General features: G+C 43.7%; 1 protein-coding gene across 1 annotated transcript in view; it reads left to right on the forward strand.

Moving 5' to 3' along the window:
• Positions 1-22,069, forward strand: part of abca2 (ATP-binding cassette, sub-family A (ABC1), member 2) — an 82,091-nt gene that overhangs the window by 36,646 nt on the left and 23,376 nt on the right. The window contains exons 3-22 of the mRNA XM_069683797.1: positions 1,293-1,404; positions 2,999-3,162; positions 4,639-4,760; positions 5,900-6,013; positions 6,416-6,592; positions 6,794-7,015; positions 7,113-7,492; positions 8,332-8,491; positions 11,781-11,909; positions 12,310-12,477; positions 12,905-13,001; positions 13,413-13,586; positions 14,635-14,737; positions 14,832-14,946; positions 16,163-16,353; positions 16,517-16,667; positions 16,803-17,007; positions 17,104-17,268; positions 18,495-18,675; positions 21,289-21,501. Of these exons, the coding sequence (XP_069539898.1) occupies positions 1,293-1,404; positions 2,999-3,162; positions 4,639-4,760; positions 5,900-6,013; positions 6,416-6,592; positions 6,794-7,015; positions 7,113-7,492; positions 8,332-8,491; positions 11,781-11,909; positions 12,310-12,477; positions 12,905-13,001; positions 13,413-13,586; positions 14,635-14,737; positions 14,832-14,946; positions 16,163-16,353; positions 16,517-16,667; positions 16,803-17,007; positions 17,104-17,268; positions 18,495-18,675; positions 21,289-21,501 (3,343 nt within the window). The remainder of the gene's footprint in view (positions 1-1,292; positions 1,405-2,998; positions 3,163-4,638; positions 4,761-5,899; positions 6,014-6,415; positions 6,593-6,793; positions 7,016-7,112; positions 7,493-8,331; positions 8,492-11,780; positions 11,910-12,309; positions 12,478-12,904; positions 13,002-13,412; positions 13,587-14,634; positions 14,738-14,831; positions 14,947-16,162; positions 16,354-16,516; positions 16,668-16,802; positions 17,008-17,103; positions 17,269-18,494; positions 18,676-21,288; positions 21,502-22,069) is intronic.

A 22,069-nucleotide genomic window follows, 5' to 3' on the forward strand; every position in this document is an offset into this window, starting at 1 on the left:
CCTTAATGTATGCAAGTAATACATAAAAATAAAGATAAAAATAAAGATAAAGTAAATATTTAGTTTTACAGTAAATGTTGTGTTCATAATTGTGACAAATAATTGTTGCAGTCAAAGTTATTGAGGAGCAGTGAGGAGCGATATTAATAAATACCAGCACCAACTACCAACTCATCAAACACTGTGTTCACACAGCTGTTCGGGGGCCCAAGGCTTTGATTATGATGCTGTAGGTACCCCTCCAACAATATTTCTGTGTGCCGTCCTCCTTTGTTTTGATGTGCCATTGATGAGCAGTTAATGTATTATGAAGAGCTGGAATCAACGGACAAACATATGAGACCAGGGTTCGATTCCTGTGTGAAACAAAGTCATGTTGACTTCTTAAGTTATGTAACAAACGTGAGCTACTCAATGCACGAACGTAAGAAATTATTTTACTTTAAGCCACTTTACCACCTTTTTCCTTAACCTAGCCGCATGACAAAATATCACAAAACTGTGACCGTTTCGCGTGCTAAAAAGTAAATAAACATAAAACGTCCTCAGTGAGCTTTATTTTGAAAGTCTAACAGGACATTGCTTATGCATTATTTGACTTCAGAGCCCTGCAGGTGCAAGACTAAAGCTAGAGGGGTATCTGGAGCACCGTATTAGGAAGCATAGAGCTGCTGACAAAGCTGCTGTATTCGATGGGTTGGGAGTGACAATGTGTTGTTAATAAATAACTCATATAATCATATCGCCATATAATAAATACATAAATACAAACATTACATTTAGTATCATCAGGCATTATCTCTTTATACACCTGCTACAGTACCAAAGTCTTCCTTTGTTGTGATGCATAATGTAAATGATGAGAGAGAAAGAAAACAGGAAGTGTTTCCGTGAGCGACTGTTCAGCGTCCACACTCACAGACAGCTTCAGTATGACAGTAACCATGGAGACGTTGGCCTTTTATTCCCGGACAGATAAGGAAAAATATCATGGGCCACTTTTCCATCACTTCGCACACAGTGATGAAAGGCGTGTGTGTTCAGCGTTGACATGTGGGAGCCTCTCTGGCTGTTAGCTGCTGTGCGTCCTCTCAGGCGGCTCGTCTAACATCTCTCTTCCTCTAACCCACACTCTCTCTCTTTCACTCTCATTGTACCTGTTGCTCCTCATCCTCCCCTTCACCTGTATCCTCTGTACTCCCTTTCCCACCATCCAACTTCCTCGTCCCTGGTCTGTTGTTTTGTCTCTTCTCGTTTTGTCCATCCTGCCCCTGTTTCCTCCTCATGTGCAGCCTTTTACAGCGCAGCCCCTCTCACCTCCGCCGGCATCATTCCCATCATGCAGTCGCTGTGTCCGGACGGACAGAGGGATGAATTTGGTTTCCTGCAGTACAAGAACTCCACGTGAGTAGATTTATGCCAACAATTAAGTATCAGTTACATCACTTTCCTTATGACGTCATTCTTGGTGTGTGTTGATGACACACCCCCCAGGGAAGATGAACAAAGCGGGGTGGTTTGAACAGTGCAATGGCTACCTTTGTTTTATGTTAACGGGAGGACTGTACATCATTCATACAGTGATACAGTGTATTATACACATCTGAGCTATTTGTAAGTGACAACATTTAACCACTAAAGAAAACGATATTTTTAAATGTTCTGAAAGATGCTGTCTGTCTATAAACTTAGAAATTCTGAGGAACAAATCTTTGTCAAAAAACTCACATTGCCTTTCACTAACCCTTTTTACACTGCCAGTTCAGGGTGGGATTATTACGCCGCTGTTACGCCTTGTCTTGAATGTAAGACGCACAGGAAGGCTGAATAGGGGGGCGAAGACGCTTCAGAGCCTCGGAGGTGAAAGAGAGACGTAACAGAGGCAAAACAGCGTCCTGCAGGGCAGAACAGCGGTGTGTGTGTGTATGCACGTGCTGTTTGCTTACGCGTCACGCACCTTTTGCTTCTGCAACGCCGGGACGCTGCGTTAAAACACACACTGGGGCAGCTTTACGCTGGCATTGCCTGGTTCACATTAAGAAAATACTGGTGATTTTGCCCAGAATTACAAATTTATGACTCACAAATTTGACATTTTTTTCTGGCAAATTTACACTTTAATCTCGAAATTTTCAAGTTTTCTCTCGAAATATTACTCTTCTCCTGTGGCTCCGACGGCCCTTAAACGCTGTTGTAATCAAGGCATGTCTTGCATTAGTTATGAATCTACTACACTCTACCTTCAGCTGAAACTTAAACATGAGTCTAAATGGATGGTATGTGTATGATAACCAGTTATCTGTGCATTAAATGTTTGATACGTCTTACATTATATGGGGTTTAAAGTTGAATTAACTTTCAGTAAATCAGTAAATTACTGCGTTTCTGTCTATTCTTGAATGTGAACTTATGTAACAGTCACATTAAAAACCACCAAGTTCCACTCGTTCACCTCCTCGGTCCAAGTCTTAAACCCCCAGAGTTCACAGTGTGTCATACTGTAGACACCAAACTGTGCTACTAATCTCGGCTGTTTTAAACTTTACTTGTGTAGAAGTGGACTTTGAAATATTCAGTGTAGTGATGACGTTATCTACAGCACCTCTCAGAAGCAGCACGGCAGGAACCAGGACTTTAAAACAACACGATGTGATGTTTTTACACTTTCACATTTTGTGCAGAAAAAAAACATGCTAAGTGGTGAAGTTTGAAGCTGAAGTGCTGCTGGGCTGAGTTTGTGACCCCTGAACAGAAAGGCTGTTTGTTTATGTAAAAGACTGACTTCAGTCCTTTCACTTTGAGCGTGCGTCCTTGGAGTGATAAGAAGATGCCTGATTTTTTTCTTCTGTATCAACCATGCATCGTATTTTCACTTTCACAGTTCTTCCTGTTTCCTTAGTTATTTGTAATTGCAGGAATTTTCTCCTGCAGAAAAGGACAAACATGATTTTCTTCTTCTGTGCAGTTTTAATAAGATGTTAATTGTCCCTCTGTTAAGTGTGACCCAGCTGCTGGAGCGGATCAGCGAGGTGGTCGAACAGAACCGCCTCTTCACGTCTGACCGGCCCGGTTTGGGTGAAGAGCTGGAGACGCTGCAGCAGCACCTGGAGAGCCTCAGCTCGTCGCCTCTACCACCAGAGTACAACTTCAACAACAGCCAAGGTCTGACACACAGCCGTACTTTAACTAATGTGTCTGTGATGAGTTTGTCCTCAAACAACTCTTAACTTTATTAACTCAAATTATTTTTAAAAATATCTGCAAATGATGAAATGAAAAGGGCTGTTTCAAGCGATTATTCTACTTTAGGATCCATAAGCGTCCCTGCAAACACAGGCAGAGAAGTTTATTATGGTATGAGTTCAGGACGACTCTGACTACGTACAGTTTTAAAATCACTCATTCTTACTTCATTAATTTAGAATTTTCCAAAGAAAAAGTCCGACGTGTTTCACCTGAAATGTTTTCCTCTCTGACTCTGAAGATGCTGTAAAATCACATCGCTCCATTCTTTCTGTCAACAAATGATCATATTTATGGACACGACCTCTCTGACTACATGCAGCATGAAAATCAAGCTTTTTTAAACTGTATGAGATTAAACATTTTAGTATACTAAGGTACAAGTCCAACATCAGTACATTTCTAAGCAGATATTTTTACACAGGCGCACTGGAAGTCGGTCATAGCTGGGGGTGCTGAGAAAAAGTGAGTCTACATGATGACGTAATACGTATGCTGCGCAATCTCTTTTATATTTGGAACAATTGAAGTGTCAAAGATTATTTAAATCTTATACAAATCGACAGCATTTTATACTGAGTTTTTGAGCATTCTTTACCCTGCAACACATCAAACTTGACTAGGCCTATGTATCACAGCACTCACAAAAAAACAGAAGTAATGCTGCATCAGGGGGTGACACAAAGTTTGCACAGAAGCGGCCTGTTCCTCATACTGTGACGTACAGTGCAGTGCAGTAAGGTTTCATACAGGAGACCAGTGATACGCACTGGAAGTCCGACTGCGTCAATCTGTCACTGAAGTTGCACACTTCCCTCATAAACTCAGTAGGCCTGATATTAGGGCAAATGATCTCCACTCCTGTGCATAATCACACGCTCCCTCTCTCTAGCTCCTTATGACACCTCTCTCTCTCTGTCTCTCTCTCTCTGCAGAGTCGATTGTTTTAAAATATCAAACCTTTAGCGTGTAATTCACAGCCATAAGCACGTCACGCATCCTGGTATACAGTGTCCATGTAAATCTGCAGTAATTGAACTCACTGCTGCTCCGTCTGACAGGAGGATCAACGTCCCGACGTCTTTTCTAATTTTCAGTTAAGAAGGCTGAAACACGTAAATGTGGCATAACTCTGCAGTAAACTATTTATGTGCTATTGATAGTTAACAGATAAAAGAAAACTCACACGGTCAGAGTTACTTCAGCTTTTAATTAGATGATGGTTTTTATTTCTTGTGATTAAAGGGGGTTTATACATTACTCCTCACAATAACTGATACATTTTTGTCCAGGACAACGTTACTATATCACTATCTTTGTAGCTATGTAACCAATAACAGCTGGATTAATCAGTGTGTGTTGTTTAATGTGTGTGTGTGTGTGTGTTGTATGCAGGCTTCACTCTGGCCAGTGTGTTCAGGAACCAGTCGTCTTTCCAGCAGTTCCTGCAGAAGAATCTGTCCCTGTCTGAGCCCACCAGCAGCCTGGTGCTCAACACTCCCGTCAGCCTCAGAGAGGTGAGCCCCTCTTTCTTTAGTCACACACCACGCTCCTCGCTGACCTTGTTGGGCCTGTTGTCTGTCTGTCCGCTTGCTCCCCGTTGTTCTCCAGAGGATCATCAGTACAGCCACACAGCCCTGTCGATGTACTAACAAACCAAAGATTAGCTTTTTAAGTTATCATTAGTCCTCCACATTGAAAGAACTAATAAACCCTCAGTTGGTGAATTTAATACATCTCCAGTTCATCCGGTTCATCGCTCCGGTCTACGGTTATAAACATAAATATTTAGAAGGTGAATATCCTCTTTCTTTACTTCCTGTCGTCTCCGTCTGACCAGCAGAAAACGTATTTCTCGTTCAGTCTCAGTGAAAGGCAGATTTTAAAACTCTGTGATGAATTTAAGTCCATCTCAGGAGCTGCAGGGTGTGAGGGATTGATTAGCAGCTGTGCTAATTAAAATCATCACTAACTGAAAACATACAGACACTGATGTCTGCAGTCATGATGAAAAGAGCTGTTGGTTTAGTCAATCAGCTCCAATGATCATCGTGTTTAAATAATCAGTGCAACAAGTCTGCATCCACTAAAAACAACTCAGAGGGATGAAAACAGGAAATGAACATTATCGGTCATCAGGAGGCTGTTAGCAGTGAAATCTCTTTCCATACATCCATCCATTATCTACACCACTTATCCTGCTTAGGGTCGTGGTGGTGGTGGTGGGGGGGCTGGGGCCTGTCCCGGTTGTCACTGGGTGAGAGGCAGGGTTACACCTGGACAGGTCACCTGTCAATCACAGGGCTGACACATCGAGACAGACATCCTTTCACGCTGACATTCACACCTACGAGCAATTTAGAGTCACCAATTAACCTAACGAGCATGTCTTTGGACTGTGGGAGGAAGCCGGAGTACCTGGAGGGAACCCATGCATGCACGGGGAGAACATGCAGACTGCACACAGAAAGACCCACATGTCTGCACCGGGATTCAAACCAGGAACCTTCTAGCTGTGAGGGGACAGAGCTAACCACTGAAGCAACATCCGTTTAAATTTAGGTCAACAAAAATGGATCTTGTACTTTTAAAGCACATACTCATGTCCAGCGTGTGTGTGTGTGTGTGTGTGTGTGTGTGTGTGTGTGTCCTGTAGGTGTACAGTCTGATCTTTGGATCCTCTCTCAGAGATGGAGGAGGGGCCCAAAGTCTCATTCAGGGGGCAAAAGACACAAAACAAAAGACTGGAGACAAAGTTCATCATCTGCAGGTGAGTTCATACACACACACACACACACACACACACACACACACACACACACACAGTGCCGCAGATCAGAACACCAGGGTCCAGTTAATGGGTGCTCTGACCTCACATACCTGTTGCAAGCAGGGGCAATACACACACACACACCCTGCACAGAAACACACACATGCATAGAGATACGTCCTCTCTCCTGCAGACCTGCTTATGCTGCTGTGTGCAGAAAGCAGAGACGTTCGTGTGTGAACAAGGGAACTCACTTTAGCAGTTTGTGAATAAACACAATAATAAGGTGGCCAATAAATCACAATCTAAACGGAGAAACGAGAAACCAGTTTTGTGATCACAAAATACATTATTTTTTTCTTCAACAGTAATGTTTTCCTTGTCTCTCCTTCCCCCCCTCAGGAGCAGCTGCTGGGAGATGTTCACAGTCTGGATGGAGGTCTGATACATAAAGCCTTACGTGACCCAGCGAAAGCAGCCCACAGGCAGGCTCTGCTCAAACTCATGTCCCACGCTTTAGGCCTCGCCGAGGTCACAGGAAGCCAGAGGAACGACCAGCAGGGCCTGAAGGAGGTGGAGGTAAAGCTGCTCGTTCAGGCCGCACTGAGCCATGTTGAAGTTATGTTCGATTTGAAACTTGACCTACAGCAGGACTAGAGAGTGTTTGGATCTTCACAAAATGATCTCTACTCAAACGAACTGTGAAACAAAGGATCAGGCAACATCAGAGTGACAGGATCCTCAGACACCCACATCATTTAATGACTTCTGTCTCCACAGGGGGTCCTCCTGACTGGAGCCATGCTGGAGGTCCTCACCTGTGGGGAGGGCGGGGCCAGTGAGCTCGGAAAGATCCTGTTGGTGCCGGAGAAGCAGCGACCGGTGCTGCAGGCCTATCGCAGCGCGGTGTGTAGCGGAGGGGAAGGTCAAAGGTCAGAGCGCTTCAGACAGATGAGCCAAGAGCTGAGAGAGCAGATCAACATGCAGAGCGTCACTGAGAAGGTACAGAAAATATGTTGCTTATTAACTCATCTACCCAAAAACAGTGAGTTTGGAATATATTTTCTCACTGGCTCCTCCTCCGCCCTCCTCCCCTCAGCTCCACCTGGAGCAGCCCCGCTCCCTGGCTCCTCTTTCTCAGTCCCATCTCCGGGCCCTGCTGAAGGACCTGGCAGACATAGAAAGACTTCTCCGGGATGTGGACCTTCTCTCTGGCCTGGCCCGTCTGCTGCCCAAAGGAGCCTGTGCCGGTCGAACTCCAGCCTCCCCCACAAACATCACCTGGCCCCTGAACACCACCACCTGGGGCCCCAACACCACTGACACCCCCAGAGAGGAGGAGGAGGAGGGTGGAGCAGAGGGAGACGGAGGAGGAGGAAGAGGGAAGGGCAAGGAGGAAGCAGAGAATCCTCACTCTCAGTTTTCAGCGTTCGTACAGCTGTGGGCCGGGCTGCAGCCGATCCTGTGTGGGAACAACAGGTGGGTGAGATAAAAATAACATGAACAGAGTTATGTTCATGGGAACAAAGCGAACTGATTTAAAGATTGGTTTGTCCTGTTTATTACAAGTTTGGTTTTTTTGTTGTTGAGACTATCATCTCTATAAAAATCTTTTGAACCTGCAGCACTAACAGTGCAATGACTGCAGCTGAGTGAAAACCGTACTGAGAGCTGTGAGACATGAGCATGAGTTTGTGGGGAGAAAGCTTTTGCTCATTTTTACCATAGACTGTGTCATCAACGGACTTATCCGCCGTGATGTCACCAATCGGTTTGTGGACTTCTGTCTTTTTAGCCTCAAGTTTTTGAGTGTAAAAACTGTGCGTCAGACTTGTTGGACGGTCTGTTAGTACTTTGTACAATTAACAGACAGATTATCTGTCTGATATTTACATGAACAAATCTCAAAAAGGCTCCAACAGCACAAACACAGCCCAGAGGTTACGTTCAGTGACTGAATCAGCTGAGGGGACAGCTAGCAGACAGCTAGCAGCTCCCACCTGTCACTCAAAGAGGCCATGCCCCTAATGATGCATCACTTTAAGCCTTAATATAATGTAAACAGGTGATTCTCCCCGTACAGTTGTCATGAAGAGAGAAATGAGTTATAGAGACCCAAACTGTTTTTTGTACCAGGTTGTAAACATGTTTATTTCTGCTGTAAAGTTTAACATGGGGCTCTATGGGGACTGACTCACTGCTGGAGACAGCCTCAAGTGGACAAGAGAGGAACTGCAGGTTTTTTATTCATTCTAACAACCTGTGACTGATATCACATCAGCTGCAGAAGCACAGAAACTCTTTGACTCCTGCTGCAGGATCATCGAGCCGGAGGCTTTGAAGCAGGGGAACATGAGCTCTCTGGGATTCACCAGCAAAGAACAGAGGAATCTGGGCCTCCTGGTTCACCTGATGACTACAAATCCCAAGATCCTCTACTCCCCCATTGGCTCCCAGGTGGATAAAGTGATTCAAAAGGCAAGTTACTGTCACAGCTCTGTGTTAATGAATGAGTGGAGTTAATGCTACTGACAAAGCTAAAGATGTCCTAGAGTTTTGTTCAGCTGCAAGTTGTGTTTTCACAGACCAGTCTTAGCATCCATCCATCCATCCATTATCTATGCCACCTATCCTGTTCAGGGTCGCGGGGGGCTGGGGCCTATCCCAGCTCAGTCCTAGCATCCATTTAAAGTAATTTATCATAGGTAAAACCCCTGTGAGCAGACAAGGGGAATTTGATCTGAGAACGCTCTGTTTCATCACTTTGAGCCCCTGCTTTAATGTAACACACAGAGATCCGATAGAAGTTAACTTACTAGCCTAGTCACGAGCTTTTAACCTCATCAGTCTGAAGCAGGACTCATTTAATGACGAAAAACCACAAGATAGAAGGTTCAGGTAAAAATGTCTTGCTAGGGGTGCTGGTTTTGCTCCGTTGGTAGAGCGGGCGCCTCATGTCTAGAGGCTGCAGTCCTCGATGCACTGATCGCAGGTTCGATTCCCGGTCTGCCGATCCATTTGGTGCATGTCATCCCCCGTTCTCTACTCCCCACATGTCCTGTCTCTCTTCAGCTTTCCTATATAATGAAGGCAAAATGCCCCCAAAAGAATATTTTGCTACATTATGTTACATAATCTATTTAGTAAAAAAAAATGCTGCAATCAGTCTTTTAATTTACAAGGCCAAAAATTAAATTACTAAACTGGTCAACTTGCCGACGTGCTGATCTTTTGGGGAGCAGAAAGCCCTTTTATACGACCCTGCTGAGTGTGAGTATAAACTGCTCCACAACAGAAACATGACTCACACATTTTCGCACAAATCGGCTCTTAAATAAGAGTGAAATAAGATCGTTCAGACTTGCTAACTGACAGTTAGCAAACAAGCCAGATAATTAGATATTTGTTTTCACTTAAATAAATCTCCTTACTGACTGAAACAGTGAACCATCCTGAGAACAAGATGACACGAAGACGTAGATGTAGAGGAAAAAGAACACATCACACATCCACTGTGAGTGACTGAGACAAACACTCCAATAAAGCCACCTCTTGGATAAACGAGCTGTTTGCCTTCTGACATCAGAGTCAGAATCGAGTTTATTGTTTAAGTATGTTCATGCATATGGAATTTGACTCTTTAGGTGAAGAACAATTAACACAGAAGTAGAATAATAATAAGCTCTTAGAGTAGTACTCCTGCTGTCACTGAACTTAAGTAGAATTTAGATAAAAATAGACAATATATAAAAACAATACAATACAGAATGTGTCCATCAGGTGTAATTAAATAGCTGTACAGATGTACAGTGCAAATGTTTGACAGTGTAAAATGTAAAGATACAGTATGGGGTCCTGTGTGCGTTAATGTAGTGCATAAATCTGCATTAAAGACTGAACGTTAATGTGATGTTACAGAGTAACTGCACACTGAAACCTGTTTTGTGAGCTGTAATCTAAATTATATTGATGTACTGCAATGGAACATATTGACAACTCTTAAAAAATGTATAAAAATTGGCATTTCATGGGTTGGGAATGGCTCAAACACGCCATCTACTGTTTTAAATTAGCCAGCCGATGGTGACGTAGAGACGACCGTTTGGGACAAAGCTGCGTAATTAAATTTATAATAAAATAAGAGTGTTAACACCTGTCAATCACAAACTCCCACTGATGCGGCAAGCGAGTCGCCCGATAGGCTGCTGCCCTATTCCTTGCTGCTGCCCCAGGCCGGCCCCGCCCGCCCCTGACTGCCTGCGCAGTGCTGCTGCGCACGGGACAAGAGGAGAGAGGAGAGAGAGCAACTCAGAGCTGTTGGCAGAGGAGCCATGAACTGCGATTACTCTGAGCAGCAAACATGGGAATTAATTACAATCATATATATTTCACTGGTCTGAAGAAGTCACAAAATTTGTCGTTAGTTGCTTTTTAGAAATAAAGCCAAGAGGGTCTGAAAAGGGACAACACTGGGGGAGATGATGTCACTGAGCTGCCGGACGCACCCACCCCCCTCCACCCCCCTCTCAGCCCCTTGCCCACTTTGAGCATTTTTCAGAAGTGAGTTTGGTGACGTAAATGACTGAAACAGGATGAGAGGTCAAATCTGTGGAAGAATTGCAGCAATTGGTTGAATTTGCGTGAATTCACAGGAACACAATGTGCAACTTCCTGAAGGGACTGAATAATGAGCTGCTTCTCATGGTTTATATGAATAAGAATAAGATTGCATACTCCGCCATCATGTTTTCTTCTGACAACACGTGACAGGATGTTTTCACATTATTATAACAACGTGTAACGAAGGAGTCAGGGCAACCAAACTATCTGAAGGATTTATTTCTTATTAATTCAAGCTTCTTTTTCTGCAGTTTGATGAATAAAAAGTTCTAGCTGAACACAGGTATGGATACGTTTCAAAATCCATTATTTATCGTCTAACAAAGATAAATCCGGACGGCCAAATTTTGAAAGCAGAACGCTTTGGGCACCAAACACTGTATCTTGCCGTACAGATTATTTTAAGTGAGATTAATTGCGATATAAATGTGATGGGCTTGTTACAATACAATTTATATCATGTATCTTTATCCAGAACCAAGACAGAAAGACACAGGGAAGAATCTGGCTGTTATTGAGCATAAAGGCTGGACACTAATGTTTGTGTTCTTGTTGGTAAAAAACAAAAGAAACCAACAATGAATTTATCACCCAACAAGTATTGTGTGCACAAGTCAGCGAGCAACACTGTTGCACTGGGTGACGCAGACACGGTAGTTTATTTTGTTTTATGGTCTTTTTATGGGGTTTGTTCCTAACACGATACATACAGTAGAACACCAGCTTTGTCCCCTGTTCTCTTATTTATTATTACTCTCTGATATAAATAGTGTGCTCCGGAAAACGCTGCTCATGCTGTTTAATTTACAGTGATGTACGATGCATCCAGAACCACAGACTCCCTGCATGTGACCAAATGTTTTCCTCATTTATATTATTTTATGCTAACATGCTGGACTCAGTGAATGCCACCTGAGGAGCTTTGTCACATGTAAGCTGGCCCCTCTTTGCTTCACCACTAGCACAAACGTCCACTGATTATGTGCAGGTTAGCACACTGACTGCAGCAGCTCTGTAGTTCATTCTCTGAGGGAGTGGGCCGGAGACGGTGTGAGTGTGGGAGGGTGAGAGATGGAGGAAGAAAAGAGTGCAAAAATCTTCTGAGAAAAGAAATCGTTTGTTGACATTGTTGACTTTCTGCATGCAGGCAAATGAGACATTTGCATTCGTCGGGAACGTGACACACTACACCCATGTGTGGCTCAACATCTCCGCCCAGCTCAGGACTTTCCTGGAGGAAGGCTGGCTGCACAACCGCCTGGTGTGGCTGCAGCAGGTACACACACAAGTCATCCTTTCACATTATTAATGTTCATCTGTGCATTCATTTATTTCTATTAACCATCAATATCCAGGTCAGGGTTGAGCTTTGGGGACTCATATGAGGTGATCTTCACAGCTGTAACATAAGCATGGCCTTGTAAATGCTACCAAATGATGATGTTGGAGCTGATGTAGGTGGGGTCATGTTTAGCTCCAAACTAAAGGAGCACATTTTCACTAACTATAGCGTGTTGCCTTTCAAATGAGACCTCAAACCTTCTTCTTTTCCCATCTTTTCATTTGGGTATGCCATTTAAATACAAAGGGGTGTAGGTAATTTGTAGAGGGGTGTAGGTAATTTGTGTGATGGTGCACACGTTCATCCGTTCACCGTTTGTCTTGTCTCTGTGCAGCTGTCCTCAGAGCTGCAGCAGCACCCTGAGCTGTTGAACGGCACAGACAGCGAGCTGATGCAGAGTCTGATGGAGGGAAACTACACTCTTCCTAACACCTCCACTCTGCTGGAGCAGCTGGACACCATCGACAACGCTGCCTGCGGCTGGACGCGCTTCATGTCTAAGGTCAGTAAAAGTGTGAGGCTGAGCTTTAGTGCATTTATCATGACAATGAACAGGAATCTTCCAGCTACAGCAGGACTTCACTGGTATGAATGAAAACCATATCCATTTAACTTACCAGAGATTGCAGATGGATTTATTAAGGGCCTTTTGAGACACACTTTAAATTGTGTCACACAGCCGGCTCCATCTGTCTGGTGTACTTACAAAACGTTGGTGTGCATTTTAGAGATCGTTCAACAATGCATTTCATTCTGAGACACTTGCATTGCTGAATGTACCATTCATAGTAAATGTTTATGGACTTAGATTTGGCAATAAAGGCTTTGCACAACATGCAGTAATCAAGTGTGACAGCTTAATCTTTGTTCTCAGCTTTTATGGTTTCCTTCTTTTGAACATTATCTGTGTCTCTGCTCCGGGCTCTCAGGTCAGTGTGGACGTCTTCAAGGGCTTTCCTGACGAGGACAGCATCGTTAACTACACCCTGAACCAGGCCTACCAGGACAACGTGTCCGTGTTTGCCAGTGAGTCGTCCCTGTGTGTCAAGCTGTGATCATGCTGCCTCAGCTGACAGTGAAACAGAGGCTTGTAGAAACATCTGGAATATCAGGGCTGAAAGCACATATTTCACACCTTTTTAAAGTTCTTCTTTATATTTCCCAGTGTAAATTTTAAACAAAAACTCTTGACAGGAAAGAAAAAAATCAAGAAATCCACCGTGATACAAATAAAGCTTTAATATGCAGCGGACATCTGAACTGCAGCTGGGCCTCAGTTTTATAGTTAAGACAGTAAATCAGTGCAAGTTGTAGTGAACAAGTAAAAAGAGAAATCACTGTAGTTTTTGCAACATGCGAATCCTGCAGTCTGAGTTCTATTTTCTCCTTCATCCACTACGATCCTTCACACCTGATTTATGCTCTTTTTCTTTCCAGGTGTGATTTTCCAAACTAACAATGATGGCTCGCTGCCGCCACACGTTCTGTACAAAATCAGACAAAACTCCAGCTTCACTGAGAAGACCAACGAGATTAGACGGGCCTACTGGCGTCCCGGGCCCAACACTGGCGGGAAATTCTACTTCCTGTATGGTTTTGTTTGGATCCAAGGTAAATGACCAGTTCTTTGTGAATGCTGAATATATATTTATGAAACATGCTTTAACTAATTACCTGGTTAATGTTTGATTTGTTGCATTCCCCTGCTGGTTGGGAAAGAGGACTCATTGTTTGGTTGCGGTCTGCAGGTGGTAACAGCCTGAACCATAAATCAGCACCCAGACAAAAATCCACAGGGAGCCAGACAGCCGTGTCAAACTCATTGTTTAGTATTTGTTTGACTAGGAAAGGGATTTATTCTGGTGAAGTGCTTACCACTGTGTGCTGAGAGCAGGGAGCACCTGTGACGATGCCAATGCAAGCTGCAGCAGCAGCACTTTCTCACTGCAAGTCATCTTTTATTCAGGAAGCGGAGAGCAGGAAGCTGCTCCTCTCACAGAAAGACGATGCAGAACGATGCATCCAAACTGACAGGACAGTGTGAGGAGTCTGACAGAGGAGTTTACACATGATTTTAGATGACAGAGATGAACTGACGGGTTGGATTATCGTGATGGCTATCTGTCAGAGCAGATTGTTTTTGTTTTTAATTTGTCCACAGTTAGATTTCTGCCTCCGACTAAATGGAATGGGAAAGTGACTGTACTTGTATCGTTCTTTTCTAGTCATGCGATGACTCGAAATGCTTTTACAATACATGACACATTCGTACATTCACACACTGATGGCAGAGGCTACGTAAAATGCCTAACTGTCAATCAGCACTAACCCCATTCGCACACCGATGGCTATGACACCAGGAGCAGTTTGGGGTTCAGTGTCTTGCCCAAGGACACCTTGACATGTGACTGTAGCAGTCAGGGATTGAACCCCCAACCTTCAAAATGAGAGATGACTGACTCTACCACTGAGCCACAGCCGCTCCTAACAAATGCAAGGGTTAATATCAGTGCATTACAGTAAAGATTCTCTGACAGATAAAGCAAAAAGCAGGACATTCAGAAGGCAAAAAGCATTAGGTTTACAAAAGCACAACAAAAAATAGATATGCAATACAAATTCCTTACTGAGTTGATTTCTCTCTCTCACTCTCCTCCAGACATGATAGAGCGAGCCATCATCAACACGTTTGTGGGCCATGACGTGGTGGAACCCGGGAACTACGTTCAGATGTTCCCCTACCCGTGTTACACCAGAGACGAGTATGAAACTGATCCATACATTTTACATCAGTGTGCTTTTAAAACGTGTATACTATACCTGATCCCCTGTGTTGTTGTTGTTGTTGTTTTTCAGCTTCCTGTTTGTGATCGAGCACATGATGCCTCTGTGCATGGTGATCTCCTGGGTTTACTCAGTGGCCATGATGATTCAGCACATCGTGGCTGAGAAGGAGCACAGGCTCAAAGAGGTGAGAGTGAAACATCCAGTGCGTCACCATCCTGTAGAATATAAATCACTGGTTAATATGTCAGGACGATGTTTGGTATCACAGCGAGTGGCGGGTCTGTCTTACTATTAATATTATAATTGGCAAAAGATACGCTTTACAGTGCTTCAGTGATTTTTATTAATAACAAAACTAATGTGCAGATTTGAACCATCAAAGTATTTTATTTGTATCACACACTGATATGTATTTGTCCGCTGTGCCTCTGTGACATGTTCCTTCATCAACATGAACTCACACACTCCTTATAAACTCAGTAGAGCAGAACTATTCTTAATCCGACATTGTAAAAAAAGTCCCAACAAATGCACAGTTTCCCCCAGTTTGAGTAACATTTGATAAGAACTACATTACCCAGCTGCTTTATGAGATTTAAATTATAACAGGTGTGGTTTGGATTGAGCACCACCGATAGAACAAACAACTTGTAAAGTACACACAGTCAATCAAAACAAACATAGTTCAGTTTGGTTACTTTTAAAGGTTATACTGTCTACATGTTGCTGGTCTGATATTATATTGCTTATGGTTGTTGCACAAAATACAATACTGATATCAGTGGGGGCTGCATGGTGGTGCAGTGGTTCACATCCTAGCCTCATAGCTAGAAGGTTCCTGGTTCAAATCCCGGTTTGGACGTAGGGAGCCTTTTGCATGTTCTCCTCGTGCATGCGTGGGTTCCCTCCAGGTACTCCAGCTTCCTCCCACAGTCCAAAGGTATGCTCGTTAGGTTCATTGGTGACTCTAAAAGTTACACTTAGGCTCCATCCTTTGAAGGACGTATTTGCAGGCCGATTGCGTCACAGCGGCGCATCAAAGGCTGTCCCATTTTGAAGATTCCTTCAGATGCGGCCAACAAATGCATCCTCCTTTTGCGGGCCATGAAGGATCCATCGGGTGCATCCTTCGTGGCCCAACCTATCTCAGGATTCATGGAGACAGTCTCATAAAGAGCCAGTTCACCTAAAGTACAAAAGAATGAAACAAGCAAACATTATAACATACTTTCTCTCTTCGCCTTAGCATCTCTCAGTCATGTTATTTTAGTATCAAAACACTGAACACACTGAAAATTTAAAAGTCAAAGAACCAAAGAACCAAGAACCATCAGTGGACCAGTTTGAAAAGGAGTTGCAGTCACAGATTCTGACATGTAACCATGGTGACTCCTCCTCAGGTGATGAAGATGATGGGTCTGAACAACGCGGTCCACTGGGTGGCCTGGTTCATCACTGGCTTCGTCCAACTGTCCATTTCTGTCACCGCTCTGACGGCCATCTTGAAGTATGGCCGGGTGCTGCTCCACAGTGACCCCTTCATCATCTGGCTCTTCCTCACCATCTATGCTGTGGCCACCATCATGTTCTGGTGAGATCACTCCAGTTCTGTATTCTGATATCAGTGTAGTAGGCCCATAGATATTTATCTTAACCCAAACCATGATCATTATCTGAACCTTACTAAAGTGCAACTGTTTTTATAGCTGAAACTACAACATGATAAAGAAGCTCATGCATCTTCTCTTTTCCAGTTTTCTGGTGTCAGTGATTTACTCGAAGGCCAAGCTGGCTTCAGCCTGCGGAGGAATCATCTACTTCCTGAGCTACGTCCCCTACATGTACGTGGCCATCAGGGAGGAGGTGGCCCACGATAAGATCACTGCCTTTGAGAAGTGCATCGCTGTAAGGCCCTTTATCTTCTCACACACCTTTTTATTTCCTTCAAACTACATCTGAGTTCTGTGTCACTGAAGATTCACTAAAATAATCCAGAAGACACTGAGGTAAATCATTTCTCACTTTGTTTGTCTCCTGCAGTCTCTGATGTCCACCACCGCCTTCGGCCTGGGCTCCAAATACTTCGCTCTGTACGAGGTAGCAGGTGTTGGTATCCAGTGGCGAACCATCAGCCAGTCACCTGTGGAGGGAGATGACTTTAACCTGGGTCTGTCCATGATGATGCTCATCATTGATGCCGGTGTATATGGTGTGCTCACCTGGTACATAGAGGCCGTGCATCCAGGTATGAAATCAATTACTTCTATATCTCTATAATCTGCTGAGCTCAGTCTTTAACATATCTGCTCAGATGGATGACAGTTGATATTCTGTTTTATAGGGATGTATGGGCTGCCACGCCCCTGGTACTTCCCCCTGCAGAGGTCCTATTGGTCAGGCAGTGGGCGTGTGGAGACCTGGGATTGGCCGTGGTGTGGAGGTGGAGCTGCCAGGCTCAGTGTGATGGAGGAGGATCAGGCTTGTGCGATGGACCAGCGGCGATCTGGTACGGAGAAAGTGTTTATTTGGGACTGATGAGGACAGAGTGTGGAGGAGAATCTCATGTTCTATAGATCTAAACCAAAGACTCCTCCATCATTATTCCTCTTGTGCAGCAATGACTGACCTCCTGTCTGTCAGTGTTCTAGTTGTCTGTTTTTTGCAATCAAACTGTACATTTCCATTTTACCAAAGTACTGAGGTTGATTTCTGACTTTTAATGACTATAACTAACAGAAAACAACAGTATGTGCTTCCATTCTCCTGGTAAACTTCGATATTAACACCATTATTATCAAGTAACCAAACAGTTTAGAGAATCTGTTTGATTTCTTTCTAAAAGTCACAGAACATGAAGAGGTGGGTGGTAACTATTTACAGTTACTGTTACATGTACTCAGGTCACTTTTTGAGTTGTTTTTGTCAGATTAGTTTAAATGTATATCAATAATTTTACTTCAACCAGCCTCAAGCTGGGCAGTTTGTTCTGTTATTGTGTGACCTTGGTGTTTTCAAAGGTTAGCTCTGATTCAACACAACACAATAACATGGTCCAACATACCTATCCCAGCAGCGGTAGACCAGCAACTCCTGTGTTCTGTGAGGTACAGTTAGTCTGGTGTGTTTGCAGAGAGCGATGTAACGTCTGTTTGTGGTTAAAACTATCATCTTCCTCTGTAACAAAAAGGTCTATCTCTGTAGGGATCCTTTCTGTAATGTTGTCACACACTTAGAATAACAATCTGAGCCTGTCAGTGAAAACAACAAGAACTTTAAGTGGACGCACTTTGATCCAGTAAGAATTATGTTGCAGCCATTACAGCCTGTTTCACTGCTGCAGGATGAACACATCTATTAGAGACATTCACACACTTTTGTACCTTTTAGTTATTAGTTGTTAGGTTTGCGGTTGTAAATAGTCCCTTTTAGAAACTATTGATCGCCATTCAGTGTTGCTATTAGAACCATTTGAGGAGTAGTTTAGGCCAGTATGTTTGTGTCTACAAAGACATCAGGTAAGAGAGAGTGTTAGGAAACATACTTCTAAGGTTAATCCAAAAGGCAACTGGGGTTGGTTGAAGTTCTTGAAGATGTTTTACCTCTCATCCGAAAGGCTTCTTCACTTCTAAACTGAGTCAGAATTACCATGACCTGGATGACTGAGAACATTCACAGACATGTTAGGAATCATAGTAATCTCCTCTGTCTGTCTCTGTGTGATTGTACCTCCAGAGGAGATGCGGGGCATAGAGGAGGAGCCGAGTCACCTCCCGTTGGTGGTGTGTATCGACAAACTGACCAAAGTGTACAAGACCGGCAGCAAACTGGCCCTCAACAAGCTGAGCCTCAACCTCCATGAGAACCAGGTGGTGTCCTTCCTGGGACACAACGGGGCCGGCAAGACCACCACCATGTGAGGGGGACTGTGTGTGTGTGTGTGTGTGTGTGTGTGTGTATGTCTGTGTGTGTGAGTGTGTGTGTGTGTGTGCGTGTGTGTGTGCGTGCGTGCGTGCGTGTGTGTGTGTGTGTGTGTGTGTGTGTTTCTATAAATTCTTAACTTCTGACGTTTGAATAAAACATTGAAAAAGTGTTAATAAAACTAAGTTTGTAGTCCTGATAAGTTATATACAATAATGTAAGTAAAGTTATTACTAGTTATAGAGATAGCAGACCCTCGTTAACCAAACATTTATCGTTAACTGACAGACTGATTTTAACATGTATAATAGATGCATATACAATAACAAAAGTCATTCAAAATATTTTAACAACACACAACACTATTTATTGTAGGTTATTTATTATTTCACCGTTTTAAATGTGCTTTTTTGTCCACCTTATTTGTATGAACAGTGGAGGGACATGAACAGTGGAGGGATATGAACAGTGGAGGGATATGAACAGTGGAGAGATATGAACAGTGGAGGGACATGAACAGTGGAGGGACATGAACAGTGGAGGGATATGAACAGTGGAGAGATATGAACAGTGGAGGGACATGAACAGTGGAGAGATATGAACAGTGGAGGGACATGAACAGTGGAGAGATATGAACAGTGGAGGGACATGAACAGTGGAGGGACATGAACAGTGGAGGGACATGAACAGTGGAGGGATATGAACAGTGGAGGGACATGAACAGTGGAGGGATATGAACAGTGGAGGGACATGAACAGTGGAGGGACATGAACAGTGGAGGGATATGAACAGTGGAGGGACATGAACAGTGGAGGGACATGAACAGTGGAGGGATATGAACAGTGGAGGGACATGAACAGTGGAGGGATATGAACAGTGGAGGGACATGAACAGTGGAGAGATATGAACAGTGGAGGGACATGAACAGTGGAGGGACATGAACAGTGGAGGGACATGAACAGTGGAGGGACATGAACAGTGGAGGGACATGAACAGTGGAGGGATATGAACAGTGGAGGGACATGAACAGTGGAGGGATATGAACAGTGGAGGGACATGAACAGTGGAGAGATATGAACAGTGGAGGGACATGAACAGTGGAGGGACATGAACAGTGGAGAGATATGAACAGTGGAGGGACATGAACAGTGGAGGGACATGAACAGTGGAGAGATATGAACAGTGGAGGGACATGAACAGTGGAGGGATATGAACAGTGGAGGGACATGAACAGTGGAGGGACATGAACAGTGGAGGGATATGAACAGTGGAGGGACATGAACAGTGGAGGGATATGAACAGTGGAGGGACATGAACAGTGGAGGGACATGAACAGTGGAGGGACATGAACAGTGGAGGGATATGTGCCATTTTGGGTTGATTGAAGACCAGTGGTGCTGCTGCGTTCTGGATCATCTGCAGAGGTTTGAATGTGCATGCAGGAATTGCAGTAATCAATGTGTGATATCACGAGAGCCTGTACCAGCAGTTGTGTTGCATGCTCTGATAGGCAGGGTCTGATCGTCCTGATGTTGTACAGGGCAAATCGACATGACCAAGCACTGAACCTTAAAAGTAAGGTGGTCGTCAATTATGACACCCAGGTTCTGGGCAGACTCAGTAGGTATGAGTTCAGTTAGTCCAAGCTGGATATTGATCTGGTGTTACAAAGAGGGACTGGCTGGGATGACAAGGAGCTCAGTCTTGGATAGGTTGAGCTGAAGGTGGTGCTCTTTCATCCATTAGAGATATCAGCAAGGCATGACGAGATCCATGCCGAGGCTGTAGTGTCGTCTGGTGGGAATGACAAGAAGGGCTTTATTACTTTTTAACTATTTAACTGATAATTTTAATTGCAAGAAACCTGTTCTGTCTGTTATTGGTTAAAGTACTGATGACAGCATGTGGGTTCAAACAGACTGGGTCCTAATGCCTTGTGCAGCTGCTCAGAAAGTTCAGCACAAGAAGAGCAGCTTTTGTTAACAGCCTGCGAGAGAATTCACAAAATATTCATATTATATATATTATTTTTAGGCATTTGCCTTTAATAGGTAGGACAGTTGAAGAGAGACAGGACTCACCTCCCCTACATACAGAGATACCCTTCACCCCAAACACATTGTTTTATTGAAAATAATTAATAATAAAGTATTCCCCCTTTTCCTAATCGTTCCTCTGCTTCAGATCAGCAAGGAAACTTAAAGGATATTTAGTATTAAGAGTAACTAGAAAGATATCCACTTGTTTTTATCCACCTAAGTCTTTTATTCAGTTCAGCTAAACTTCTGACTGGATTCTATCACAGAAAAAAAACATTGGAACATTTACATAAATGTTTATTTAAAGACTAAGATAAGATTAATTTTGAGACCTTTTTTGTGTTCTGTTTGGGTGTATGTCTGTCAGTTCATGAGCATGAGTGACAATGTGTGATCAACTTTAATTATGAGATCATTTATATATTAATACATTTGTTTACTAATAATCATTGACTGGACCAATTTTGGCCAAAACATAAAAAAAACCTTTAGAGGATCCAATGAAATGAGGAGTAGAACAAAGACATAATTGCCCGCCTGTTTCACCAATGACAGTCTTCATGTCACAGGTCCATCCTGACCGGCTTGTTCCCGCCCACCTCCGGCTCTGCCACCATATATGGTCACGACATCCGCACAGAGATGGAGCGTATCCGTCAGAACCTGGGCATGTGTCCGCAGCACAACGTCCTGTTTGACAAGCTGAGTGTGGAGGAGCATCTGTGGTTCTACTCCCGCCTCAAAGGCATGGCTGAGGAGGACATCCGCAAGGAGATGGACAAGTCAGTAAACGTCGACTGCACCTCAGTTAGAAGAGACAGAAAGTACACAATGATGATCACAGAATGCATCCTAACACCACCAGACATTACCAATATATCACAAGCAGGATTTCTGTGTCGAAGCGTACTTATTTTATTGTCAGCTGCCTCTAATTTGTCATCAGTGTTTTTAAGCTGTCAAAGAAGTTCAACATTTCCTTCCTCCCAGCCCCGTAATGGGCATAATCACTTCCTGTCTTGGTAAAGACGGTCTCTCTTAAAGCTGCAATTGGTAAAATAAAGGAGAAAGCGGACTTTGCTTCAAAATTTGAAAGATTGCAACCCCCAGGTCCCTCCCCCTCTCTCTCCGCAGTGATCAGTCCTGCCTCCAAAGCCCTCCCTGCATAGGATGTTTTCATGCGCGCGCAGGCTAGTAACCTATATTATATATATGATATGATATTTTCAGCCACACCGCCATGAAACAACGCTGATCAGCAGCAGCAGCGGGAGCAAGCTAACGTTAGCCCGACTGCAACACCAACGTAACATCACAGTAACCGCAGACATCTTAGCAATGTGGAAACAC

Source organism: Semicossyphus pulcher, unplaced genomic scaffold, assembly GCF_022749685.1.
Source record: "Semicossyphus pulcher isolate SPU_LCO1_2020_fin unplaced genomic scaffold, fSemPul1.0.p SCAF_6, whole genome shotgun sequence".
Classification (NCBI taxonomy): Eukaryota; Metazoa; Chordata; class Actinopteri; order Labriformes; family Labridae; genus Semicossyphus; species Semicossyphus pulcher.